The sequence below is a fragment of the Microtus pennsylvanicus genome, chromosome 14 (genome assembly GCF_037038515.1).
Source record: "Microtus pennsylvanicus isolate mMicPen1 chromosome 14, mMicPen1.hap1, whole genome shotgun sequence".
Classification (NCBI taxonomy): Eukaryota; Metazoa; Chordata; class Mammalia; order Rodentia; family Cricetidae; genus Microtus; species Microtus pennsylvanicus.
Window position 1 is genome coordinate 31,033,749 of NC_134592.1, and position 21,962 is coordinate 31,055,710.

A 21,962-nucleotide genomic window follows, 5' to 3' on the forward strand; every position below is an offset into this window, starting at 1 on the left:
TTTTAACTATGAGGTCACCTGGAGAGAGGCAGCCTTCAGGATATGTGATCTAGAGCAGCTTCGCTACCTAGACAACAGAATGCTAATGACTTGATGTCTCAGAGAGTTAGTGCAATTGACTATTTGAGTTGTCCTTTGTATCATGTTGATAAAATCTTTTGTTAACCCCCCCCCCCATTTACACTGGGTATAAAAACTGTGGAAAAATAAACGCAGGTGATTTCAGTCCCTGGAATGCCCTCCCGATACTTTCTATGGGTTTTGTCCTGTTTTTTTTTTTTGTGTGTGTGTCTTCATATTCTTTACTTATGTTTCTAAATTCCCACGCCCCTACCCTGGTAAGAAGTAATTTTGTCAAGGCCTGTCCTCGACATCCTGGAACTCACTCTGTAGACCAGGCTGACCTCAAACTCACAGACTCCCTTGCCTCTGTCTTCTGAGTGCTGGGACTAAAGGTGTGCACCATCACCACCTGGCAACAATAATAGGTTGTAATCTTTAAAATGTAGTAAAATCTCTTCTAATAATGAAAAAGGCTGTTAGCAGTCTGAACTGAAAATCTTAGGCCCAGCTATTGTCACTGACTTTCAGTCTTAGTAACTCATACACACAAGTGCTTCCACACAGTGAGCTGCTCCTAAGCAGGTAAGGAATCTGTTCACTTCCCAGAATTCCCTTCTGCCCCCTATGCCTCTGATCTGCTTACTACTTCCAAGATTTTCCCACACTGAAAATGTCAGTTTCTGATTCCAAACTTGATTTCCATTTTCTTTGGCAAACTGTCTTACTAGATGGTGTTAATTCCTATCTAGTACATATATAAATGTTTCGCTGTAATAAGCTTTTTTGGTTGGTTTGCAACAGCCTTACTATATAACCTTGGCTGGTCTGGAATTTGCTGTGTAGACCAGGCTGGCCTTGAACTAGTAGAGATCCACTGCCTCCTGAGTGTTTGTATTAAAGATGTGTGCCACCATACCCGCACAGCTAAATTGCTTTTATTATGGGGGGGGGGGGGGATATATTCACATGAGTGCAATGTGACCTTGGAGTCCAGAAAGGTGTCTGGTCCCCTGAAGGTGGAGGTAAAGGAGGTTATGAGTCTCCTCACACAGTGCTAAGAACAAAATTTAGGTCCTCTCTTCTCTACAACAAACTCTTAGGATAGGGAGAAAAGATACATTTGACCAGTAACTCTTCCAGAGTCCAGATGTCTATGGTTTCCCACAGTATTAATAGTTATCTGTTGTGACGTGGTGTGGAATCTTTTTCTAATACCCATCTAAACAGTTCTGGGCTCCACAGCATTCAAGACAGTTGTTTCAAGTTCTGTAGTCCACTTAAATGTCACACCTAAGTACCTTAAAAAGTATTAGAATTTGTGTTTTATAAAGCTTTTCTTAGGTGGAGTGGGGCTCATGGCATCTGAGTACAGGACTGAGTTATCCAAAAGTCTACAGTGCATGAAGTTCGTGCAGAGGGCACTGGGCTTGAACCCAGGGAACAAGAAACATCACTGGGGAAGAGCACTGGTGCTCGGGTTTCCAGAACTGGAAGCGAGCGCGCTATTATAGAGCAGGACTCCTTTCTATGGACAAACGCGTTTAGGGACTTAATCCTGAGACTAACAAGTTAACATCTTACAAACGAAGCAGAAGATTATCAAGATGCCACAGTAGAACTTGAAAATGAAGAAACAGATGAAGAAATGTCTAGAAAACACGAGACTTTGCTGGGAATAACTGGAAGCTTGCCAAGATGGACTGTGCCAATTATGAAGATGAAAACGGAAACAGAAAACCAATTAAAGCAAAGATGTTCTTAGCGCCCCGAGATTAAAATGGAAGACTTAAAATAACCCGGGGCGCCCAGCATAATATAACTGGAACTCCTCTTGACGGTTTCCATAGTTACTGCTACGCTAATGCTGACTCGTAAAGAAGCACGGTTGTGAAAACACGCTGCTCTTGAGCCCCGTGTGAGGAAGGTGACATGTCCCTTTTCTAGTGGCATTTTTGGGTTTTAAAGTTTTATTTCTATTTTGTGTATATGGATGTTTGTCTGCATGTATGTGCCAAGTGTGTGCCTGTGCCAGAGACCAGAAGAAAGTATCAAACCCATCCCCTGGGACTGCAGCTACAGATAGTTGTGAGCTGCTGTGTGGGTTTTAGGACTCAAACCCAGATCCTCTGGAAGAGCAGCAAGTGCTCTTAACTGCTGAGCCATCTCTCCAGCCCACTTTTTGATGTTCTATAAAAGAAAACTTTTCTTTTGGCTGGAGGTGGTGGCACACACCTTTAATCCCAGCACTTGGGAGGCAGAGGCAGTGGGGTCTCTGTGAATTCAAGGCCAGCCTGGTCTACACAGTGAGTTCAAGGACGGCCAGGACTATATAGAGAAATCCTGATTCAGAAAACAAAAACAAAAACAGCTTTCACTCTAATGATCAATGGCTTGCAATAGAAGGTTTAGCAAATATACGTCTAATAGACCTATAAGTATGATACATATTAAGGATTAAATAACACAAAATTACTTATACATCTGAAATCCAAATTTTACTGTTCATCTTATATTGAATGCACTCTTGAAAAAGTCCTTTCTATTATCTACAAATAATGAAGGAACCACTTCCCCTAATCATAAAACCAAAGATATTATATAGAATAAGTAGGTGAAGCAAAATATTCTACATGAATTCAATTACTAAATGGTCACAGAATCTTGAAGCACCTCTTGGGCATGGAATAGAAAGGCTATTTTTCAGGTAACTCAGACATCAACAGAGGTCTGGCCAAATTGTTTTTCAGTGGGCTGGGAGGACTCTTTTGGTTTTCGAAAACCTAGCAGACTCATGAGTGTGACAACGGAATGTATTTTCCCTATAATATAAGTGGAGAATGGACTTCATAGGACACGAGAAATCCCTAACACGTTCAAAGACTGCCATACAGCTGGGCTGCACAGGCCTGACACCCCAGCTAATTGGGACACTAAGACCGGGCACTCAAAGTCCATGGCCTGCCAGAACTAGAGGGAATTCACGGCCAGTCGGGGAAATTCTGAGAGACCTAGCTTCAGATAAAAAAATAAAGCAGTCTAGGCTCATAATTCAAGTGCTGGAGCAGGGCTTCTCACCTTTCCTGAGGCTGCGATTCTTCAACACAGCTCCTCAGGCTGTGGTGGCACACTAACCATACAATTATTTTCTTTGCTACTTCAAAACTGTAATTTTGCTACTATTATGAATCCTAACGTAAATATTTGATATCTGATGTGTGACACCCAATGGGACTGATAGGAGAACACTGTGCTAGAGGGTTTGCCAGGCAGGTAAGTGCCCTGGGTCCAATGGGGGGAGAGGGTGTGACCACACACATACCAAAAAAAATTTCAAAAAAAAAAAATTAAAAAAGGAAGGAAGAAAGAAAAGAAAAAGGAATGAACCAGTCCCAGTAGTAACATGGCTGAGACAGGAAAACTGAGAGTTCAGAACCAGAGTTACCTATAATACTGTTGAAAGAAGGAAGGAAGGAAGAAGGGAGGAAGGAAGAAAGGAAAAAAAGAGAATATTTCATTTGCCTTTCTAATTGATTCTGGTAACTGGTGTTCAAGCTGCCCAAACAGTGACCCTGATTGAAACATAAGGAATAGTTTAGGAAGATGTTTTATATACAGCTATACACATATATACAAACAAGTCTGAAGGTAGAGACGTTAACTCCAAATTCTGGAGTCTTGGAGGTGCTATACTGGGTTCCAATCAGTGCTTAAAGTTGAGGTAACAACACTTGGACGTGGCCTTAACATTGTGCTGGGAGAGGGGAGAGTATTGCGGCCAAGAGTAAAAGCTTCATGTTCCATAATTAATAGTGGTAAAATAAAACGCTCCCGGGTTAAACTAAATAAAATGACAGTGGGACATGATAAGAAAGAAACTTCTAGAGCTCTACTATTCCCAAGTTTTTCCACACTGGTACAATCTGATGGCAATCCCAAGGTCACCTGTCCCTGTGTCAGATTTTGATGGAGAAGGATGAGCCACAGGAGCAGCCTTGCTGGGCCTGAGGATTATTCAGCACTTGGAATGAGCTTCGGATCAGTTCTTGGCTGAAGTCCACCTGAGCCCCTTTCACGAAGGCCAAGCTATCACTGTCAACCACCACTCTTGCCCCACCCTGTTCAAATACCCTGAAAAGACAAGAGGAAAGCAATTAATGACGAATATAACCAATGCCAAGAACCCAACACCCTGGGGCCAAAGGTGCACGTTCTGTTCTCCAACCCACGGAATATTGCTTAGGGCTTCTACCGGGTGCTGACTTTATCTGAAGCGAAAAAGTTCAATGCAATGAACAGGAGAAACATTTAGGGACTTGGCCTGAATCTACTTCAGCCTCTCTCAAATGACCCTACGTAAGCCAATGTCCTTCCTTATTTTGAAATAATAGGACAAATCTTTGCTGATTTTCACAGTATGGGGAGAGTGGTGGCGTTGAGCATATTTAAACACTTTAAAGTTTAGAATAAAGGTGTGTCTTAAACTGGGGTCACTTGTATCCCTCTGATAGCCTCTAGCGACCCATCCGTCCTCCTTGCCTGTCGTCGGGGTTAATAACTGTATCCAGTGAAAATTTGTACTGGAATCCGGAGCATCCACCTCCCTCCACTTGCAGCCTGAGGAATTCTGACCCCTCGGTGATTTCCAGAAGCCTCTGAAATGGAGGAAAGAGGATCTAGAAGGCCATGCAAGCGGTGATAAAGGGGTGGATGAAAGGGAGCTCTTCTAGAGCGCTCCTGGGCACCGCCGCCCCGCGCCCGGCCTCCTACCTGGACGCAGCTGTCTGTGAGGCGGATCTGTCCCTCGCCAGCCTCTGGAATGGAGGACGTCGCTTCCCACCGGGTCAAGAGCCCGGGAGAGGGCGCGAGGAGCCTGCGATGAGGAGGAGGATAAGTCCGGGGACCGAAGTGGCACCTGATGCCCTCTACGGCCGCCTCGCACCCAAACCTGGTGACGCCTGTATCTGAACTGCCAAACTAAAGCTGCCCCCGGGAGCTTTAGTCTCACATCTATCCTGGAGGCGCAGAACCCAACACCCTTCCTAAGTGACTGTCCACTCTTGGTACCTGCCCTGGCGCCAGGGAATGACCGCCCTGAACGCCGTAGCCGTTAGGGACAAGGGCCTGGTGGCCGCCATCTTGCTCCGCAAGCTCCGCCCCTAGCATTGGTCCAAATCCCCGCCTTGGCCAGGGCTTCGGGAGGCGAGGAAATAGGGCAGGGGCGGGGTTGCGCGGAGTCCCCGCCCCCAAATGTGCCTATTGGATAACAAGATAAGATGACTTTGATTGGCTGAAAACACTTCCAATTGCCGACGCGGGGCGGTACCAATAGAGTGGGACGACCGCAAAGAAGAGCGGGATCTCCGCAGGCCCTGCCTGGGAGGGGAAGAGATGGGCGGAGATAAAGAGCCAGCTGTGCGCCTGGCGCCCTGGAGCTCCGGGCGGGGCGCGGGCGGACCTTCGCTGGTGACTGGTCACAAGTGGCCTGACCCGGCTCCTCCCTCGGTCCGCAAGTTTATCTTGTGACTGCCGCCGCAGCTGCATTATTCTTCCTAGATTGCGGAGCGTTCTTCTCCACCATGTTTTTCCTGCGCTGCACGATCCTTCTGCTGGCGCTCGTCGCCGTCATCCGGGCCGAGCCCCTGCGCTTCAAGGACTGCGGTGAGCACTGAGCCCACTCGAGGAGACCCGCGGGCTGGATTGGGCGGGTTACTAGAACGTGGGGGCTCAGCCTCAGACCCAGGGTGGAACGGGCTGGGTTGGGTCCGAAGGTACCACCAGCTTTGATTGAAACTTAACCCTCCGTACAACTTAGACTCTCCTTGCCACGCTTGTTTTGGGGTAATCTCTACACTCTCAAGGCGAACTTTGGGCTGAAGTTCTCTAAAGTTTGTTGGGTGGACATCAATCAAGCCGGCACGTAGTCGCAGCACTCTACGGTGGAGACAGGAGTGTTGCTAATTCAAGGCTAACCTAGGCTATGTAGTGAGACCTGCCTGAAAAAATAAATAAATAAAAGCAAAAATAAAACAATAGGGTAGACAGCGAGCCTGCATCCGACACGAATTGAGGGGATGGGCGGAGAATTTCTTTTGCTTTATTCCTTGCATCTTCACCTTTCTCCTTTGTTCGTTTGAAGTTTTCTCCTTGGTTGGGGTTTGAGTGGGTGGGTAGGAGGCAGTCTCACTTTGTAGCCCAGTTTGGCTTTCAGAGCTCCCCCTCCCCACCTTTCTCTTACTGACAAGACAAAAGCCAGTTCTCGTAATTAATTCTTTGACAAAGTAGGGTTTCCTTTGGGCTAACAAATTTCATGATCGTGTCTCCTGTAAAACTCCTACTTCTAGTGATTCCTTGTGACACCAAAGTCCCTCCCGACGCTGCCGCTGGATTCTTTTCTACTGGAAAATATAAGAGAGGGTAGAAACCCCGAGTTCATCCAGTCAGGCTAGACAAGTAATTGCTGAGGCAAAGCTGGAGCAGTGGGGGATAGGGGCGGGGGTTAGAGGTGGAAAGGAGCAGTGATAAACGAAAGACAAAAACTGATTTTGTAAAACATGTGAGCAGGAGGAAAACCTGGAGACCACAGTGCATCATTGAATTAAAGAGTTATTAGGTGGGTTGGAAAGATGGCTCAGTGGTTCAGAGTGCCCGCTCTTCCAGAAGACTAGAGTTCAGTTCCCCGCATCCACATCAGGTGGCCCACAACTGTCTGTACCTCCAACTTCAAGGAGTCCAGTGTCTCTGGCCTCCTCAGGTACAGCAGTCAAAGGCACACAGGTCACTCAAAGGCACACAGGTAACTCTTATTGAGTAGGTAGGGGTGGGGTAGCTAAAGTCACACAACTGAATGGGGAACCAAGTTAAGTATGCTTCTTTGTAGCCAGTATCCAGGTAATATTAACTACTCAGTAAATACTTACTAAAAAGGTAGATGAAGGAATTAATAGTGTTTCTAATGTGTTATCAAAGCTCCTGTTAAGGCAAAAGCAAAGATGGCCCTGTGGTCCTGTGGAACTAGACTGATCACTAAGGACCACTGCCTTCACTGATGCTAATCTAGAAGACTAGCTAAAAGTGGCTGTTCCTTTAAAGTACTGCTTTTCCCTTTGTTAAACTGCTTAAATTTTGCCAGGTGGTGGTGCACGCCTTTAATCCCAACACTTGGGAGGCAGAGGCAGACTGATCTGTGTGAGTTCGAGGCCAGCCTGGTCTACAGCGCTAGTTCCAAGACAGGCTCCGAAGCCACACAGAGAAACCTTGTCTCGAAACAAACAAAAAAAGCTGCTTAAATTTTTATTCTATTTTTAATGTGTGTGTGTTCATGTGTACCCAAGCATGTGGTAGCCAGAGTACAGTCCTCAGGGGTCATCCTCAAGAACACCATCTACTCATTTTGAGACATGGTCATCCATTTCTTTTGAGACATGGTCTCTCATTGGCCTGGGGCTCACCATTAGTCTAGATTGGCTAGCCAAGGATCCCTGTGGTCCTCCTGTCCACCTGTCCCAGGTCAAGATTACATGTTTGTGCCACCATGAGTGGTTTTTTCGTTTGTCTGAGAGAGGGTTTCTCTGTGTAGCTCCGGCTGTCCTGGGACTCACTCTGTACACCAGGCTTACTCTGCTTCCCTGAGTTCTGGGATTAAAGGCATGTGCCACTATTACCTGGCATTTTTATGTGGGTTCTGGGAATTAAACTCTGGTCTTATGCTTGCAAGACAGAGCTATTCCCTCCCACCCCTCCTTTGTGAGCTTAGGACCAGCACTTGGATGAAGACACCCAATTAATTTTACTAACTCATTCTTCACCGTCTGTCACAGGAAGGCAGTCCAAGCACATGGACTAACTTGTCTAAAATCCAGCAGCTGGGGAGCAGGAGGTTGATAAGTCTCTGTGACCCACTTTGGACTCCAGTACTTTTGTTGTTGCTAGTGGTTTTTGTTTGAGACAGCTTTGTGGACCAGCCTGAACTCACCAAGATCTACCTGTCTCTACATTAAGGAGTGCTGGGTTCAAAGTCATGTGCCATCATGCCTGCATTTTTTTTTAAAGCAGGTATATACCTCTGGGAAGAACTTGTCTTTCCTGTTTTATTTATTTGTTTATTTGTGTATATGTATGTTAGGAGGGCCCGCACAGGCACAGCATATATGTAAAGGTCAGAGGACAACTTGCAGGGATCTCCCCCTCCCTCTATGTGGGTTCTGGGAATTGAAACTCAGGTGCCAGCCTTGGTAACAATACTTTTACCTTCTGAGCTGTCTCTCGGCCCTAGAGAACTTGAAAGAAAGGGGGGTTCCTGTGACAGATTTTGAATTAGGAAATACAAAGTGAACATTTCAGGGCCCAGATGAGAAGTTTTTGTATTCCATTCTGTGCCTGCCTTCTCCTGGGGTGGAATTTCCTCACGGGAAACATGGAAGCCAGTGAGCTACTTGTGCAATATTTGCAGTGGGAACTGAGGGGTTTGTTCTATTGACATTTGAAGTCCGGGAACCTCTTGTCAGGGGGCAGGAAGAAAAAAACTGCACAAAAGGACTGTAAGTACCCTTTCCTTTGATCCCTTGAGATCATGTGACCTACCTTTGGAGAAGCAGGTAGAGTTGGCCACTGAAGCCTGGACACAAGCACCAATTTTCAACTTTCCTGGACACCTATCATGAGATGGAGTGGGAGGGTGCTTCTCGTACTGCCGAGGGTGCCGAGAGTACGAGTGGGAGCAAGCTAGGAGATAGGGACTGCGGAGTGTCATTTACTGACCCCCAGGGTCTGTAATAAAGGATTGGTGTGATAAGAGAGGGACTTTGAAGAGACACTTCCAGCCTGAGGGCGAGCCCAGGGAGAGAGGATCAAGTGCACGCGCTGTCATGTGTTCTGCATGGACAGTTGTAAGCTAGCCTGGTAACTACATAGCCGGCCCACGAAGTATATTTAAGGTGAGAAGCTTAGCATTTGTGCCAGAGGGGCTTCGCTTACTCACCCAGGAGCAGCTGTTCTAGTTCCTGAACCGAATCAGAAGTAATGGTAATCACAGCCAGCAACTTCAGTGGTGCCACCGTGTTCCAGATCTGCCCTCAGGGCAGCCCCAGATGTTGAGTGTCTTGTCTGCGGGCTGCACAGTAAGAAGCTGGGCTGGTAAGAAGTCAGACCCAGGTGATAGGCGTAAGTCTGCCCCCTCAGTTACTGTAGCTGAGGAGTATCACCAAAAAGCATTGCTAACCTCCGCTATCCCGGGCACTATTGCCAGGCTGTTCACTCATTCTCTCCCATTCTGCTGGCCAGTGTCAGGGGCTTGAATTACCTTTGTGTTTCTGACCATTGTTTTTTAAACATAAATAGTAGTTACAAGTATATTATTTTCAGCAACTGTGCAGCCCTTAGCCTGGTAATTTTACTGGCGAGGAAAATAAATCTAGGATGGAGTTCTCATAACTGCAACTGTCCTGGAGTGTGTAGGCTAAAAGCCTGGGCCCTGGCTGCTCATCTCAAATGCCAGTTGAAGAGACAAGTAAAGGGGGCCTGAGGAATGGCTCAGTGGTTTAGGGCACTTGCTGCTCTTCCTTCAGGTTCGGTTCCCAGTACCCTCATGGTGGCGCACAACCATCCATAACTCCAGTTCTAAGGAATCCAATGCCCTCTTCTGACCTCCATGGGTACCATGTGTATATACATATGTGTAGGCAGCATATTCTCACCCAAGAAAATGAATAAACCTAGCACAATTAATCCCAGCCCTCAGGAAGCAAAGGCAGGTGGATCTCTATGAGTTTGAGGCTAGCCTGCTCTACAGAGTAAGTTCTAGGACAACCAAAGCTACACAGATAAACCCTGTCTCGAAAAAAAAAAAAAACATTAAATAAATAAATAGACCTTAAAATTTTTTTGGAAAAGAGTAAGTAATATTGAAAAGCTGAGAAAGGAGCTTTTTCAGTGTGGCAGTATTGGAAAGAAGAACATAACAAAGGAACCACCAGTCAGTTTTTGGGGGTACTAAGAGGTTCGTATTTAAATTGAGGGTAAGAGGTATGAATAATAAGGTAGTCAGCTCAAGTCTGACCTACAAGGTGGTCTGACCTGTTGTTGGAACTGAAATCTCTTCCTGGGAAGCAGGTTTCTCATCTGGCTGGCACCAGCATGTCACACACGCCCCCACACACCACCACCATTGTGGTCCATTGTTTTGGGAGTCTTGATAACACAGTATCTTTTTTTTTAAAGATTTTATTTATTTGCTATGTTCTGTCTGCATTTATACTTGCATGCCTGAAGAGTGCTTACAGATGATTGTGAGCCAACATGTGGTTGTGGGAATCGAACTTAGGACGTCCGGAAGAGCAGTCAGTGCTCTTAACCTCTGAGCCATTTCTCCAGCCCCCCAGTATCTCTTTCAAATACCTTCTCTTCTGCTAGAACAACAGTTACTGTACCAGTTAGTGAAGCTGGTCTTGACTGAGTGAATCAGCCCTGCTTGGGCCCTAAGTTTGTTTTTCGTTTGTTTACTTGTTTGAAACAAGGCTCGCCTCAAACTGGGCTCCTCCTGCCTCAACTGTCCAAGAGCTGCAGGTACTGACCAACCTGGTACCTCGCCCAGCTGGGGCCCTGAGTGTTTTTTGGAACTATAAAGATCTTGACCTCTGTCTTCCTCTGTTTGGTTCTGGGAAAAGTCCAAGTTTAATGGCTTAGTCAAGATTTGAGATCTGCCTGTGAGAGCCAGAGTCCTCATGACTCCCTGAGCGAGCCTCTTAGCGGCTGCCTGGAGAACGTGACTGGCCGGAAAGCAGAAGTATTGTGGGGAACTTCAGCTTTAAGGAGGGAACTGTTTCTTCTTTTCAGGGCCATTCCTCTGTTGAGGATTGAGGTGGCGGCTCCTCTTAGTCCCACAGCACTCTCTCACAAAACAGTGGGGTTCAGGCGCCACTGGTTTAAAAAACCAAGTTTGACTAACTAACCCAGACCACTAATGTTACTCTTTTATTTCCTTTTTTTTTCTTTCTCTCTCTGTCTTTTCTTTCCTTTTTTGTTTGTTTGTTTTGTATTTCAAAACGGGGTTTCTTTTTGTAGCCCTGGCTGTCTTGGAACTCGTTCTGTAGACCAGGCTGGCCTCAAACTCTGAGATCTGCCTGCCTCTGCCTCCCGAGTGCTAGAGTTAAAGGTGTGCGCCACCATCGCCAGCTGAGAACCAGCTCTTAAAAGTTGTCCTGACCTTCACACATGCACTGTGGAACATAGGCATGTACACCCACAATAAATTAATTTTTAAAAAAGGAATTCAAGATATAAAGATTTCCAAGTTCATCTCCAAGTACCCTCACAGGAAAGGGGGAGAGAATGAGAAAAAGCAAGACAAGAATCTGGAAGCATTTAGGGGTTTTGTTTTTATTTTTTATTTTTTGGTTTTTTTGAGACAGGGTTTTATTATATATCTCTGGTTGTCCTGATAGACCAGGCTGGCCTGGAATTTAGAGAGATCTGCCTGCCTTTGCCTCCCAAGTGCTGGGATTAAAGGTATGTGCCACCATGCCTGGCTTTTTTTTCTTATTTCTTTTTGGCCCTTTTTTTTAAATAGAGTCCTTTTCATATAGTGTTGTCTAAACGTTGTCTCACTATATTTCTTAATTTGATAAATATTAGTATTCTGCTTGCCAAGAAATCAATTTGCTTTTCATTCATTTTATAAGTTTGATTTTTAGTAGTGCCAAGATTCTCGACTTTTGTGTTAGTGTGTGTGTGTGTGTGTGTGTGTGTGTGTGAGAGAGAGAGGGGGGGGGAAGGAAGGAGGAGGGAGATGTCGGGATATGATGTAGGTGCCCATCTAGGGACATGTAGGGACCAGAGGAAGTCTCAGATGTGGGTCCTTGCCTTCTGCCTTGTTTGAAATAGGTCTCTTTGCGGCTATGCTGGCAGCATCCTACAGGCTGGCTGGCTGGCAGGTTTTCAGGATTCCCCTTTCTCTACCTCCATCTCTCTGTAAGAACGCTGGGATTGCAAATGCCCCCTGCTGCAGCCAGCTTTAGGAAGGTTCTGGGGATTCATACTGTGCAGCAAGTGCTTTGTTTACCTTTCGAGCCATCTACCCAGCCCCAAATCTAACCGTACTTTGTCCTAAGGACTTCGTTTCAGGAAAGCAGTCAGAAAATACTCACTTCACCATGAGGCACCTGCAACCTCAGTGCAGTCTTTTCTTCATATTTAATTTTTTTTTTTGCAGGTTCTAAGGTCGGAGTTATAAAGGAGGTGAATGTGAGCCCATGCCCCACCCAGCCCTGTGAGCTACACAAAGGCCAGTCTTACAGTGTCAATGTTACCTTCACTAGTGGTGAGTAACTGTGACTCTTGCCTTCCCTTCACGCTGAACCGTGATATAGCAGGGGAGACCATGGCTTGGTTGGCAGGGATTTGTCAACGTCCTTTCTGACCTGCACAAAACTAGAATTCACTTTGTTGCTGGACAGGACCGAGTCTGGCTCCGTAGCTACTACTTTTCGTGTTCTAAAAGGAAACCTGAAGGGCTGGATTGATAAAAGGAGCGCTTTTAAGTTATAGCTCTGACTAGAAGTGGGGAGGGGAGAATCCTGTAGTAGTTTCACAACGTAGAAGAGGATGACGCAAAACCCAGGAGCCATGCAGACTGCGAAACCCAGGAGCCATGCAGACTGCGAAACCCAGGAGCCGTGCAGACTGCGCTGAGTCAGAGCCAGCCATGTGAGAGCTCTCTGCTGCGGGCTGTCTGTGTGATGTCTCTCAGCAGGAAACGCTCAGGGCCACAACTGTGTCCTCAGACACCCTTCTCATGTTGGGTTCCTGCTGTGTCCAGCGCAGCCTGGTCCTGGAAACCTGACTGAGACAGCAAGGGGGTGAAGAAAGGAGAGAAACAAATCTTTAACATTCTGCGTACTGTTCCTTCAAGCCAGGCCTCAGTGGAAGAACCATGAGCCCAAAAGGAGCCTCATTATAGAAAATTCCAGGCTAGCCACAGCTACAGAGAGAGATCTTATCTCAGTGGTTCTCAGCCTTCCTAATGCTGCAACCCTTCCTCATGTTGTGGTGACCTACAACCATAAAATTATTTTCATTGCTACTTCATAACTGTAATTTTGCTGTTATGAATCGTAATGTAAATATTTGATATTCAGGATATCTAATATGCAACCCCTGTGAAAAGGTTGTTTGCCCCCAAAAGGGGTTGAAACCCACATGTTGAGAACTGATGGTTTATCTCAAAGGAGAAAAGGTATGTGTAAAGTGACTCTGTGGGTAAAGGCAATTGTCACCAGGCTGGATGACTCAAGTTCAGTCCTTAGAAGCCACATAGTCAAAGGAGAGAACTGATTCCTACAAGTGCATTGTGCACACGCGTGCGCACACACACACACACACACACACACTTTAAAGACAGCAGATTTGCACCAGAGAAAGATGACTCAGTAGTTAAGAGAGCTTGCTCTGCTTAAAGAAGACCTGAGCTGGGCTGTGGTGCTGCACACCTTTAATCCCAGCAGAGACAGGCGGATCTCTGTGAGTTCAAGGCCAACCTGGTCCTGGAGAGACTCCAAAGCTACACAGAGAAACCCTGTCCCAAACAAACAAGAAGACCTGAGTTGGATTCCCAGCACCCACATGGAACCCCCAACCATCTATAACTCCAGCTACAGGGTATCCTCTGGCTTGCACAGGCACCCGCACATAGTGTGTGCATACACATACATAAACATAAATGAAATTAAATTTTTTAAAAATGTAAAGAATCTAGACAAGTACAGAATGCTTATTTCAGGACAGAGCAACTGTCTGGACTCCTTCCCTCGTTTGCTTTCCCATGAACTATCTAGAACTCAGAGTTCTTAGCACTGCTCACTTCTCTGCTCAGAGAATGAGCGCCCTACTTTCTTTCTTGATCTATCCTATCCCCTTAGCTTGTTTGTTTAAAAAAAAAAAAAAAAAAAAACAAACTAAAGGCTGGGGAGATGACTCAGTTGGGAAAAAGCACTTATTGCCCAAACATGCGGACCTGAGTTCAGATCCCAGCCCTGACATGAAAAGGTAGGTGTGCCACACGCATGCCTGTAAGTCAGTACTGTGAGTGCAAAGGCTGGGGGATGGGGACCTGCTGGCCGCCAGCCTAGCTCCATCCAGTTTAGTGTCTTAGTTAGGGTTTCTTTTGCTGAAATGAAACACTATGACCAAAAAGCAAGTTGGAGAGAAAAGGGTTTATTCAGTTTATACTTCCATATCACTGTTCATTACTGAAGGAAGTCAGGGCAGGGACCTGGAGGCCAGCCTGGTCTACAGAGCGAGTTGCAGGACAGCCAAGGCTGTTCCACAGAGAAACGCTGTCTCAAAAAACCAACACAAAACCAAAAACATGAGGACCTCAGTTTGATTTCCAGAATCCATGTAAATGCCAGGAATGGTCGTCCTGGAAATAGGCTTGTGGCCCCAGCACTGGGCCTCCTAAATCAGTCAGAGTGCTGCGCAGCCCTAATCCCAACACTCCGGAGGCAGAGACAAGAGAACCTCCAGAGGCCAGCCTGGCTACATAGTGAGTTCAAGGACAGCCAGAGTATGTAAAGAAACCCTATCTCAAAAATAATAATAATAAAAATACAGTCTCCTGAGGTGCCCCAACAGCTACAGAAGCTCTGTTTTCTAGTTTTGAGTTTCAGTACGGTTGACGAGAGTGAGGAGCCATTTGAGCAAAAGAGAACACTCCCCCAAACACCAACACTCTAGGTCTTTGTATTTATCACTACACCACTGTGGAGGAGGTGGGTACAGCCATAACTACAGGGCCACATACGGTGTCTGGAAGAGTCATGGAGCCAGAGAGCCAAAGGAGAAGACCCTCAAAGACCAGGTCCCACTCGCCCGTGAGAAAGATCTTTCTCAGTATCGAAGAGGACACTGAAGAGCATCACCTCTGAGACCAGAGTGGTTGAAATCATGAGTGACAGGCAGGGAGGAAAAGAGGAACTTAGTTTTGTTATCTTTAACAACCAAGACCCTTTGGATAAGACTGCCATTCAAAAACACCATCCTACGTATACCCACAGCTGTGAAGTAAGACCCACCCTGTGGAAGCAAGAAATAGCTAGTCCTTCATCCAGCCCAAAAGTCAGAGCTGTTCTGGAGACTCTGGTGGTGGTTTTAGGTGTGGAGGGAACTTTAGTGGTCATGGTGGCTTCGGTGGTGGCGGTATATATGATGGCAGTGGGATAGCTATAATGGATTTGGTAATGATGGAAGCCATTTGGAGGCTGTGGACGCTGTGGTGATTTTGGCAGCTACAACAATTTGTCTGCAAATATTGGCCCTCTGACTGGAGGAGACTTTGCAGGCAGGAGCTCTGGCCCCTGTGGGGTAAGTGTACTTAGCTGAACCACAGAACCAAGCTGTCGATGCAGCTCCACAGCAGCTGTCTGTGGCAGAGGATCTAGCTGCTGCTAGGAAACGTAACGTGGCAGGAGAGGCGAGCCGTGCAAGTGACCAGGAAGCCACAGGTCAACAGCTGTGACCTCAGCAAAGCGGGGCCCACTCTCTCGTGTGTCTGGGCAGTGTCTGTGACTAACTGTAGAGCAGATTATTTTCATTTCTGTGTGGAAGGTGGATAGCATTCCAGCGGTGGGGGGTTGTGTTTTGTTCTGTTTTATAATTGTTGTTTTGTCTTTAGTGTTTAGTTTTTGTTTAGGTTTATGTGTATAAGGTTTCTGCCAGCATGTATGTATGTGCGCACGTGTGTGCCTGGTGCTCACAGAGGTCAGGAGAGTGTGATGGATCCCCTGGAGCTGGAGATATGGGTGTGAGGAGCCACTATGTGGGTGCTAAGAATTGAACCTGGGTCTTCCAGAAGGGCAGCTGGTACTCTCCAGCGCCCTCTCCCCAGGGAAAGGTTTTAATGGATACTTTTCTTCAGCTGTTTTGTTGAGCATGAAAAGAAAGAGTCTAATTATGATGCTGACTAAACGTGTTTTTATAAAAATAAAATTAATGATGACTCAGCGTTAAGAGCACTGGCTGCTCTTGCAGAGGACCCAGGTTCAAATCCCACCACCCACATGGCAGCTCATAGGTGTCTATAACTCCATTCCCAGAGGATCTGGCATCTTCATTCAGATTTTTTTTTAAGATTTATTTATGATGTACACAACATTCTGCCTCTATGTATGCCTGCACGCCAGAGGAGGGCGCCAGATCTCAGTACAGATGGTTGTGAGCCACCATGTGGTTGCTGGGAATTGAACTCAGGACCTCTGGAAGAGCAGCCAGTGCTCTTAACCTCTGATCCATCTCTCCAGCCCTCTTCATTCAGATATTAACGCAGGCAAAACACCAATGCAGATGAAGTAAAAATAAATAAATTTTAAAAAATAAAATGAAGAGCTTGTGAGATGACTTACAGCTAACGGTGAACCCCAGAATCTGCATGGTGGAAGGAGAAAGCAGACTCCCAGATGTTATCCTCTGACCTATGCGTTGCTGTGCCATGTTCACACCCCTCCCTACTAACTAAATTGAGTTTAGGCTTTTTAAAATTATTATTAAAAATTAAAAGACTGAAACACAGCCTGTACGCTGGATCTCCAAAATATCATTAACAGCATGTAACATTACTAAAGGTTTGGGGGTACAGGTCTGGGCCCTGGCAGCCTGACAAGGGAGGCCCAGCCTCATCCTCGATATGCTCAGTTCCTGGCCTGTCTCCAGGTTGTCATTACCCTTCCTGCATCGCAAGGGCAAGTCCCTTCTTTTCCTGACACCTTGGGCTCCATCTTTTCTCTTCCAGGGCTGGAGGGGGTGTGATTTCATTTCTTTGGGGCACATTGTCTCAATAGCCTGATGGTCAGAGGGAGGAGCACAGCGGTCTCTTGAGAACCTCTTCAGTCCTGCCTGAGAATTGCAGTGACTAGTTGCCCTAATCTGATAATACTTTACCCCTCCTGACTGTCTTCAGTGTGGACGCTGGAGGGGACCAAGAGATTAACAGCTCTTTTAATTTTACAAAGTATCTAAAGGATTGCCTGTCTCTGCCGTCATTTAAAACCCACAGTACACTCTGGCAGAAACCAGTGGTCCTTATAGTGGTAGATAAGGTTATTTGTCTAAGTAGCCTGATTCCCTTGATGGGGAGCAAGGAAAGAAACCAGCTCCTTTATCACGTGGACCATAGCTCGTTGCTAATGGTGACCCATGAAGACAGAGATGGTGGAAGGAAGAGGCCTCTGGTCTACTGCTATAGCCCTTCTAGCATTTGAGAGTGAATTTGATGGCTTGCCTTAGAATTTACAAATACAGTCACCTTCACCGCCTGACTCTCTGTCTTCCTAGGCACTCAGTCGGAGAACAGCTCTGCCACAGTGTACGGCATCCTGGCAGGACTTCCCGTCTTCTTCCCCATCCCTGAGTCCGACGGTTGTAAGTCTGGAATCAACTGCCCCATCCAGAAAGACAAGACCTACAGCTACCTGAATAAACTCCCAGTGAAGAGTGAATACCCCTCTGTAAGTGACGCCCTGGGGCTGGGTCAGATGCGGAGGCTGGGAGTGAGAAACAGGGACTGGGGCAAAGGGCCTCTCATTTCTGGTGAAGCTGGAAAGGCCTGTGCGAAAGGAGATAAGTTTGAGGGACCCGAGGATGCCATTTTTATAGACCAGTTCCTCACTCAGAGCCTCCCTGTGCAGTGGTGATATTATTTCTGACTTATAAGTGAAGAATTCTAAGCCTCTGAATTCATGTACTACAGACAGAGTCCAAATATGCTTTACCAAGAAGTCCTGGTGCTTAGATTTAGAGACGGGTCTCTAAGTCCAAAGCCTGTGCAGGGTTAAAAGATTTTAGCTAGCCGGGCGGTGGTGGCTACCAGTCCTGGTGGCTCATTAAATCTTTAAAAAAAGAAAAGGCATATTAGTGCACATCTTTAACCCCAGAACTCAGCAGGCAGAGACAGGAGGATCTCTGAGTTCAAGGCTAGCCGGGACTACATAGTGAGACCTACCTAAAAAAATTACAAAATCAGATGGGACAATAGCTCACACTTCCAACACTTAGAAGGCTTAGACAGGAGGATTGCTATAGGTTGAAGGCCAGCCTAGACTTTTTTTTGTTTTTTTTTTTCTCTCTTTTAGGGGGCCTGCTACCCAACTCCCAAATAAATCATACGGAGGCTTATTCTTGCTTATGAATGCCTGGCCTTTGCTAGGCTTATTTCTAGCCAGCTTTTCTTAAGTAATCACATCTACCTTTTGTCTCTGGGCTTTTACCTTTTTCTGTTTCTTAACCACTGAGCTATCTCTCCAGTCTTACCTTTTTCTGTATCTGTATCACTTTTCTGTCCTTCCTGCTCCATGGCAGGCTGTGTGGCTGGGTAGCCAGTTCCTAGTGTCCTCTCTCCTTTTTCTTTTCTTGCTCCTCAATCCCAGGTTAATTTTATTCAATCAAACAGATACAACACATCTTTTCATTGTTAACAAAAGCAGCAGAAAAAAATGCAACACACCTTTGCATGGTTAAAATAATATTCTCCAGCACAAGACTATTTAGGGAATTCCAGAGTTCCAGGCTGCCTGTGATGCAGAAGTGAGACCGTAGCTCCAGAAACAAACAACAGTGACCACACAGCTCCTAGTTTGACTGTACCAAGTCAAAGTTGAGATCTTTGAGATTATCAAATGAGATAATGAACAGAAATCAGTTTAAGACAACAGCGGTGTGTGCTCCTGTATAATCCTAGCACTTGGAAAGCTGAGGCCTCATTGATGTGCATTCAAAACAGCTTGGACTGGCTGTACAGTGAGTTCCAGGTCAGTCTGGAAGAGGCGAGGCCAGGGGGTGGGGGTGGGGGAAGTTACCTTAAACTCTGTCGCTACACAGCTATACAGGGTAGTTGTCCTGGAAATGATCGGTTCCACATGGCTGTGGACCAGCGGTTCTCAGCTTTGCCAATGCTGCAACCCATTAACATAATTCCTCTTGTGGTGGTCACCACAACCATACAATTATTTTTATTGCTACTTCATGACTGTAATTTTGCTACCATAATGTAAATATCAGTTTTCTGATGGTCATAGGTGACCCTGTGAAAGGATCACTTGACCCCCGCACCCAGAGGGGTCACGGCCCTTAGGCTGAGACCACTGCTTTGGCATTTCCATTCCTAGCTGACAAGAAAATTTCTTTACACTGAAGGACCTAAGAGTGAAAGGGGCTGTAGAAGTTTGCCAATTAAGTGAGAAGCTATTTAAATTTAAAATTATTATATTTGTAAGGCTCTATTTACATGACTCTGACCTAAGAGTGAAACTCAGTGATGCATACCTGTAATCTCAGCACTTGGGGGCAGAAATAGGAGGACCAGAAGTTCGAGGCCAGCCTGAGTTACATAGCAAGTTCCGGGTCAGTAAAGCTGTGTAACAAATGGAGGGAGGGAAGAAGAAAGGAAAGAGAGGTAAAGGATTTTAGAATTACATTTGATAGGTGTGCTCATCCACCTACAATCCCAGAATTCAGGGGGCTGAAGTAGAAGGATTGCCACAAATGTAAGGCCGTACTACATAGTAAATTTAAAGCTAATCTGGATTAGCTATGAAGACTGTGTCTTTAAAAAAGAAAAAGAAAGGGGCTGGAGAGATGACTCAGCGGTGAACAGCACTGGCCACCCTTCCAGATGATCCCGGTTCAATTCTCAGCACTCACATGGTGGCCGCTGCTGTCTTTAACTCCAGTTCCAGGATATCCAATACCCTCAAACAAACATACGCATTAAAAATAAATTATTCAAAGGAAAAAGAAAACAGAAAAGAGGAGCTAGAGAGATGCTCAGTGGTCAAGAGCATTGGCTGCTCTGCAGAGGACCCAGGTTCAGTTCCCAGCACCAAGAAGCAGCTCACAACCATTTGTAACTCCAGTACCGGGGATACAAGTGGTGCAGATATATACATTCAGGCAAACTTCATTCACATAAAATAAAATTTATAAAAACTAAACAGAAAAGAAGAGGAGGAGAGAGGAAAGAAATATTATACTTGAAAAATTACATTGATAAATTGGACTAGATTAAATGATATCATTGGTATAATTTGGCTCACTCTTTGGATTAAGGTCATATCCTAATCGGGCTACAAGATGATATGACTTAAAAAGAATTAGGATTGAAGGTACAAACTGAAGCCAGTTATAGAACAAAAATCAGGTTCTGGCTTCATATTTCCCAATTCCTTTTCTTTTTCCAGATAAAGCTGGTGGTGAAATGGGAGCTTGAAGATGACAAAAAGCAAAACCTCTTCTGCTGGGAGATTCCAGTGGAGATCAAAAGCTAAACTCTTTGGCACCCTGTATCTGTGTGGGGTGAGAGGCCATGGCTGGAGGAAAGGGAAGAAATAGAAGAGAAATCAAACCTGAAATTAAACCAGTGCCGTAAGATGACGTCAGAGACTGGCTGAGAGGTGCAGCAGAAAGTTGGCTCTGAATGCTTTCCGCTCTTCTTTGTGGTCAGCTCTTGTTTCTTGTTCTTCAGAGGCTTTCATTAAAGATGATACTTGGTTGCAGGTGCTTGTTTTGTTTTTTTTTAAACAGTATTAACATGTATCCTCCCTCTGCAGGGAAGATTGAACCTTCTGATAAATAAATACTAGCTTGCCTTTCTTGCATTTGTGTTCAGGGCCAGAGCAAGCAGGCACCCAGGGGAAACTGCCCTTTTCCTCATTTTCTTTTTTATGAGCTGGACCTTATCCATAGAAAGTGACATTGTCGAGGCGGTGGTGGCGCACGCCTTTAATCCCAGTTCTTGGGAAACAGAGGCAGGCAGATCTCTGTGAGTTTGAGGCCAGCCTGGTCTACAGAGGGAGTTTCAGGACAAGCGCCAAAGCTACAGAGAAACCCTGTCTTGAAAAGAGAGAGAGAAAGAGAGAGACATTGTTTTGCTTCACTGCACACAATCTCACACCGCCAAGCATGCTTGGAGCAGCAAACACTACCTAATGAATAGCGATACCTTAAGAGGAGTGAAGGAGCGTGGTGACTGGGACATCACCTGCCATAATCCGCAAGCCTAGAAACAAAAGTAAAAGATTAGGGGCTCTGAGGAGGCAGGAGGGTTGTGAGTTTCAAGCCAGTCTGAGTAGCGTACTGAGATCCTGTTCAAATAAATAAGTAGGCCCTGCCCACAAGAGGCGGGAGGATCATGAGCTCCAGGTGTGCCTGAACTCATCTTCCCACTGCTACCTCCAGCCACACACATAATCTCAGCACTGAAAGGCAGAGGCAGGAGGATTGCTGCAAAGCTTTGAGACCAACCTTATCTACATAATGAGTTCAAGGCCACCCTGGGCTAAATGAGACCCAGTCTGGGGTGCGGAGGGGGGGGGCATTAAAACAGATAATAGTTTGTTGATTAAATCTTGAAGTGAGAAGTATGGTCATGGGTCTCAGTTTGCTGTATGAAATCCGTGTCCGTTTTTAAAATTTTTTTTTAAATATTTATTTATTTACTTATTATGTATACAATATTCTGTTTGTGTGTATGCCTGAAGGCCAGAAGAGAGCACCAGACCTCATTTCAGATGGTTGTGAGCCACCATGTGGTTGCTGGGAATTGAACTCAGGACCTTTGGAAGAGCAGTCAGTGCTCTTAACCACTGAGCCATCTCTCCAGCCCCCATTTTTAAATTTTTGTAACAAGGTTTGGTGTTGCTCAGACTGGTCTTGAACTTATAATGTATCAGAGAACCTTGACTTCCTGATCTTCCTGCTTCTGCCTCCTAAATGCGGGAATGCAGGTGTGCGCCCCATACATCGCCTAGATCCTTAGCTTTCCCCACCTGTGAGTTTCCCAGGCCAACCACCAGGGGACAGCAGCGGGTCAGTAATGAAGTTACTAACAGCAAGCGGCCCACCCACTGCATGGTGTCTGT

General features: G+C 45.9%; 2 protein-coding genes across 3 annotated transcripts; one reads left to right on the top strand and one right to left on the bottom strand.

Annotated features, from left to right (window-relative positions):
* Nucleotides 1–288: 288 nt before the first annotated feature.
* Isca2 (iron-sulfur cluster assembly 2) lies at nt 289–5,267 on the bottom strand. 2 transcript variants are annotated; one of them, XR_012907657.1, is made up of 5 exons: nt 5,128–5,267; nt 4,831–4,933; nt 4,600–4,715; nt 2,390–4,191; nt 289–912 (listed from the first exon to the last, which is right to left on the bottom strand). XR_012907657.1 is itself a non-coding variant. In XM_075947401.1 (4 exons), the coding sequence occupies exons 1-4, from the start codon at nt 5,196–5,198 to the stop codon at nt 4,017–4,019; spliced, it is 465 nt and encodes a 154-aa protein (XP_075803516.1). In that variant the 5' UTR covers nt 5,199–5,267; the 3' UTR covers nt 289–4,016. The 2 variants fall into 2 exon arrangements, 1 of the variants encoding a protein (XP_075803516.1); XM_075947401.1 differs by having other exon boundaries at nt 289–4,191.
* A 164-nt stretch (nt 5,268–5,431) lies between these two features.
* Nucleotides 5,432–20,597, top strand: Npc2 (NPC intracellular cholesterol transporter 2). The gene is made up of 4 exons (XM_075947402.1): nt 5,432–5,721; nt 12,269–12,376; nt 17,383–17,555; nt 20,283–20,597. Exons 1-4 carry the CDS (start codon nt 5,640–5,642, stop codon nt 20,367–20,369), a joined length of 450 nt encoding a protein of 149 aa, XP_075803517.1. The 5' UTR covers nt 5,432–5,639; the 3' UTR covers nt 20,370–20,597.
* Nucleotides 20,598–21,962: the final 1,365 nt, after the last annotated feature.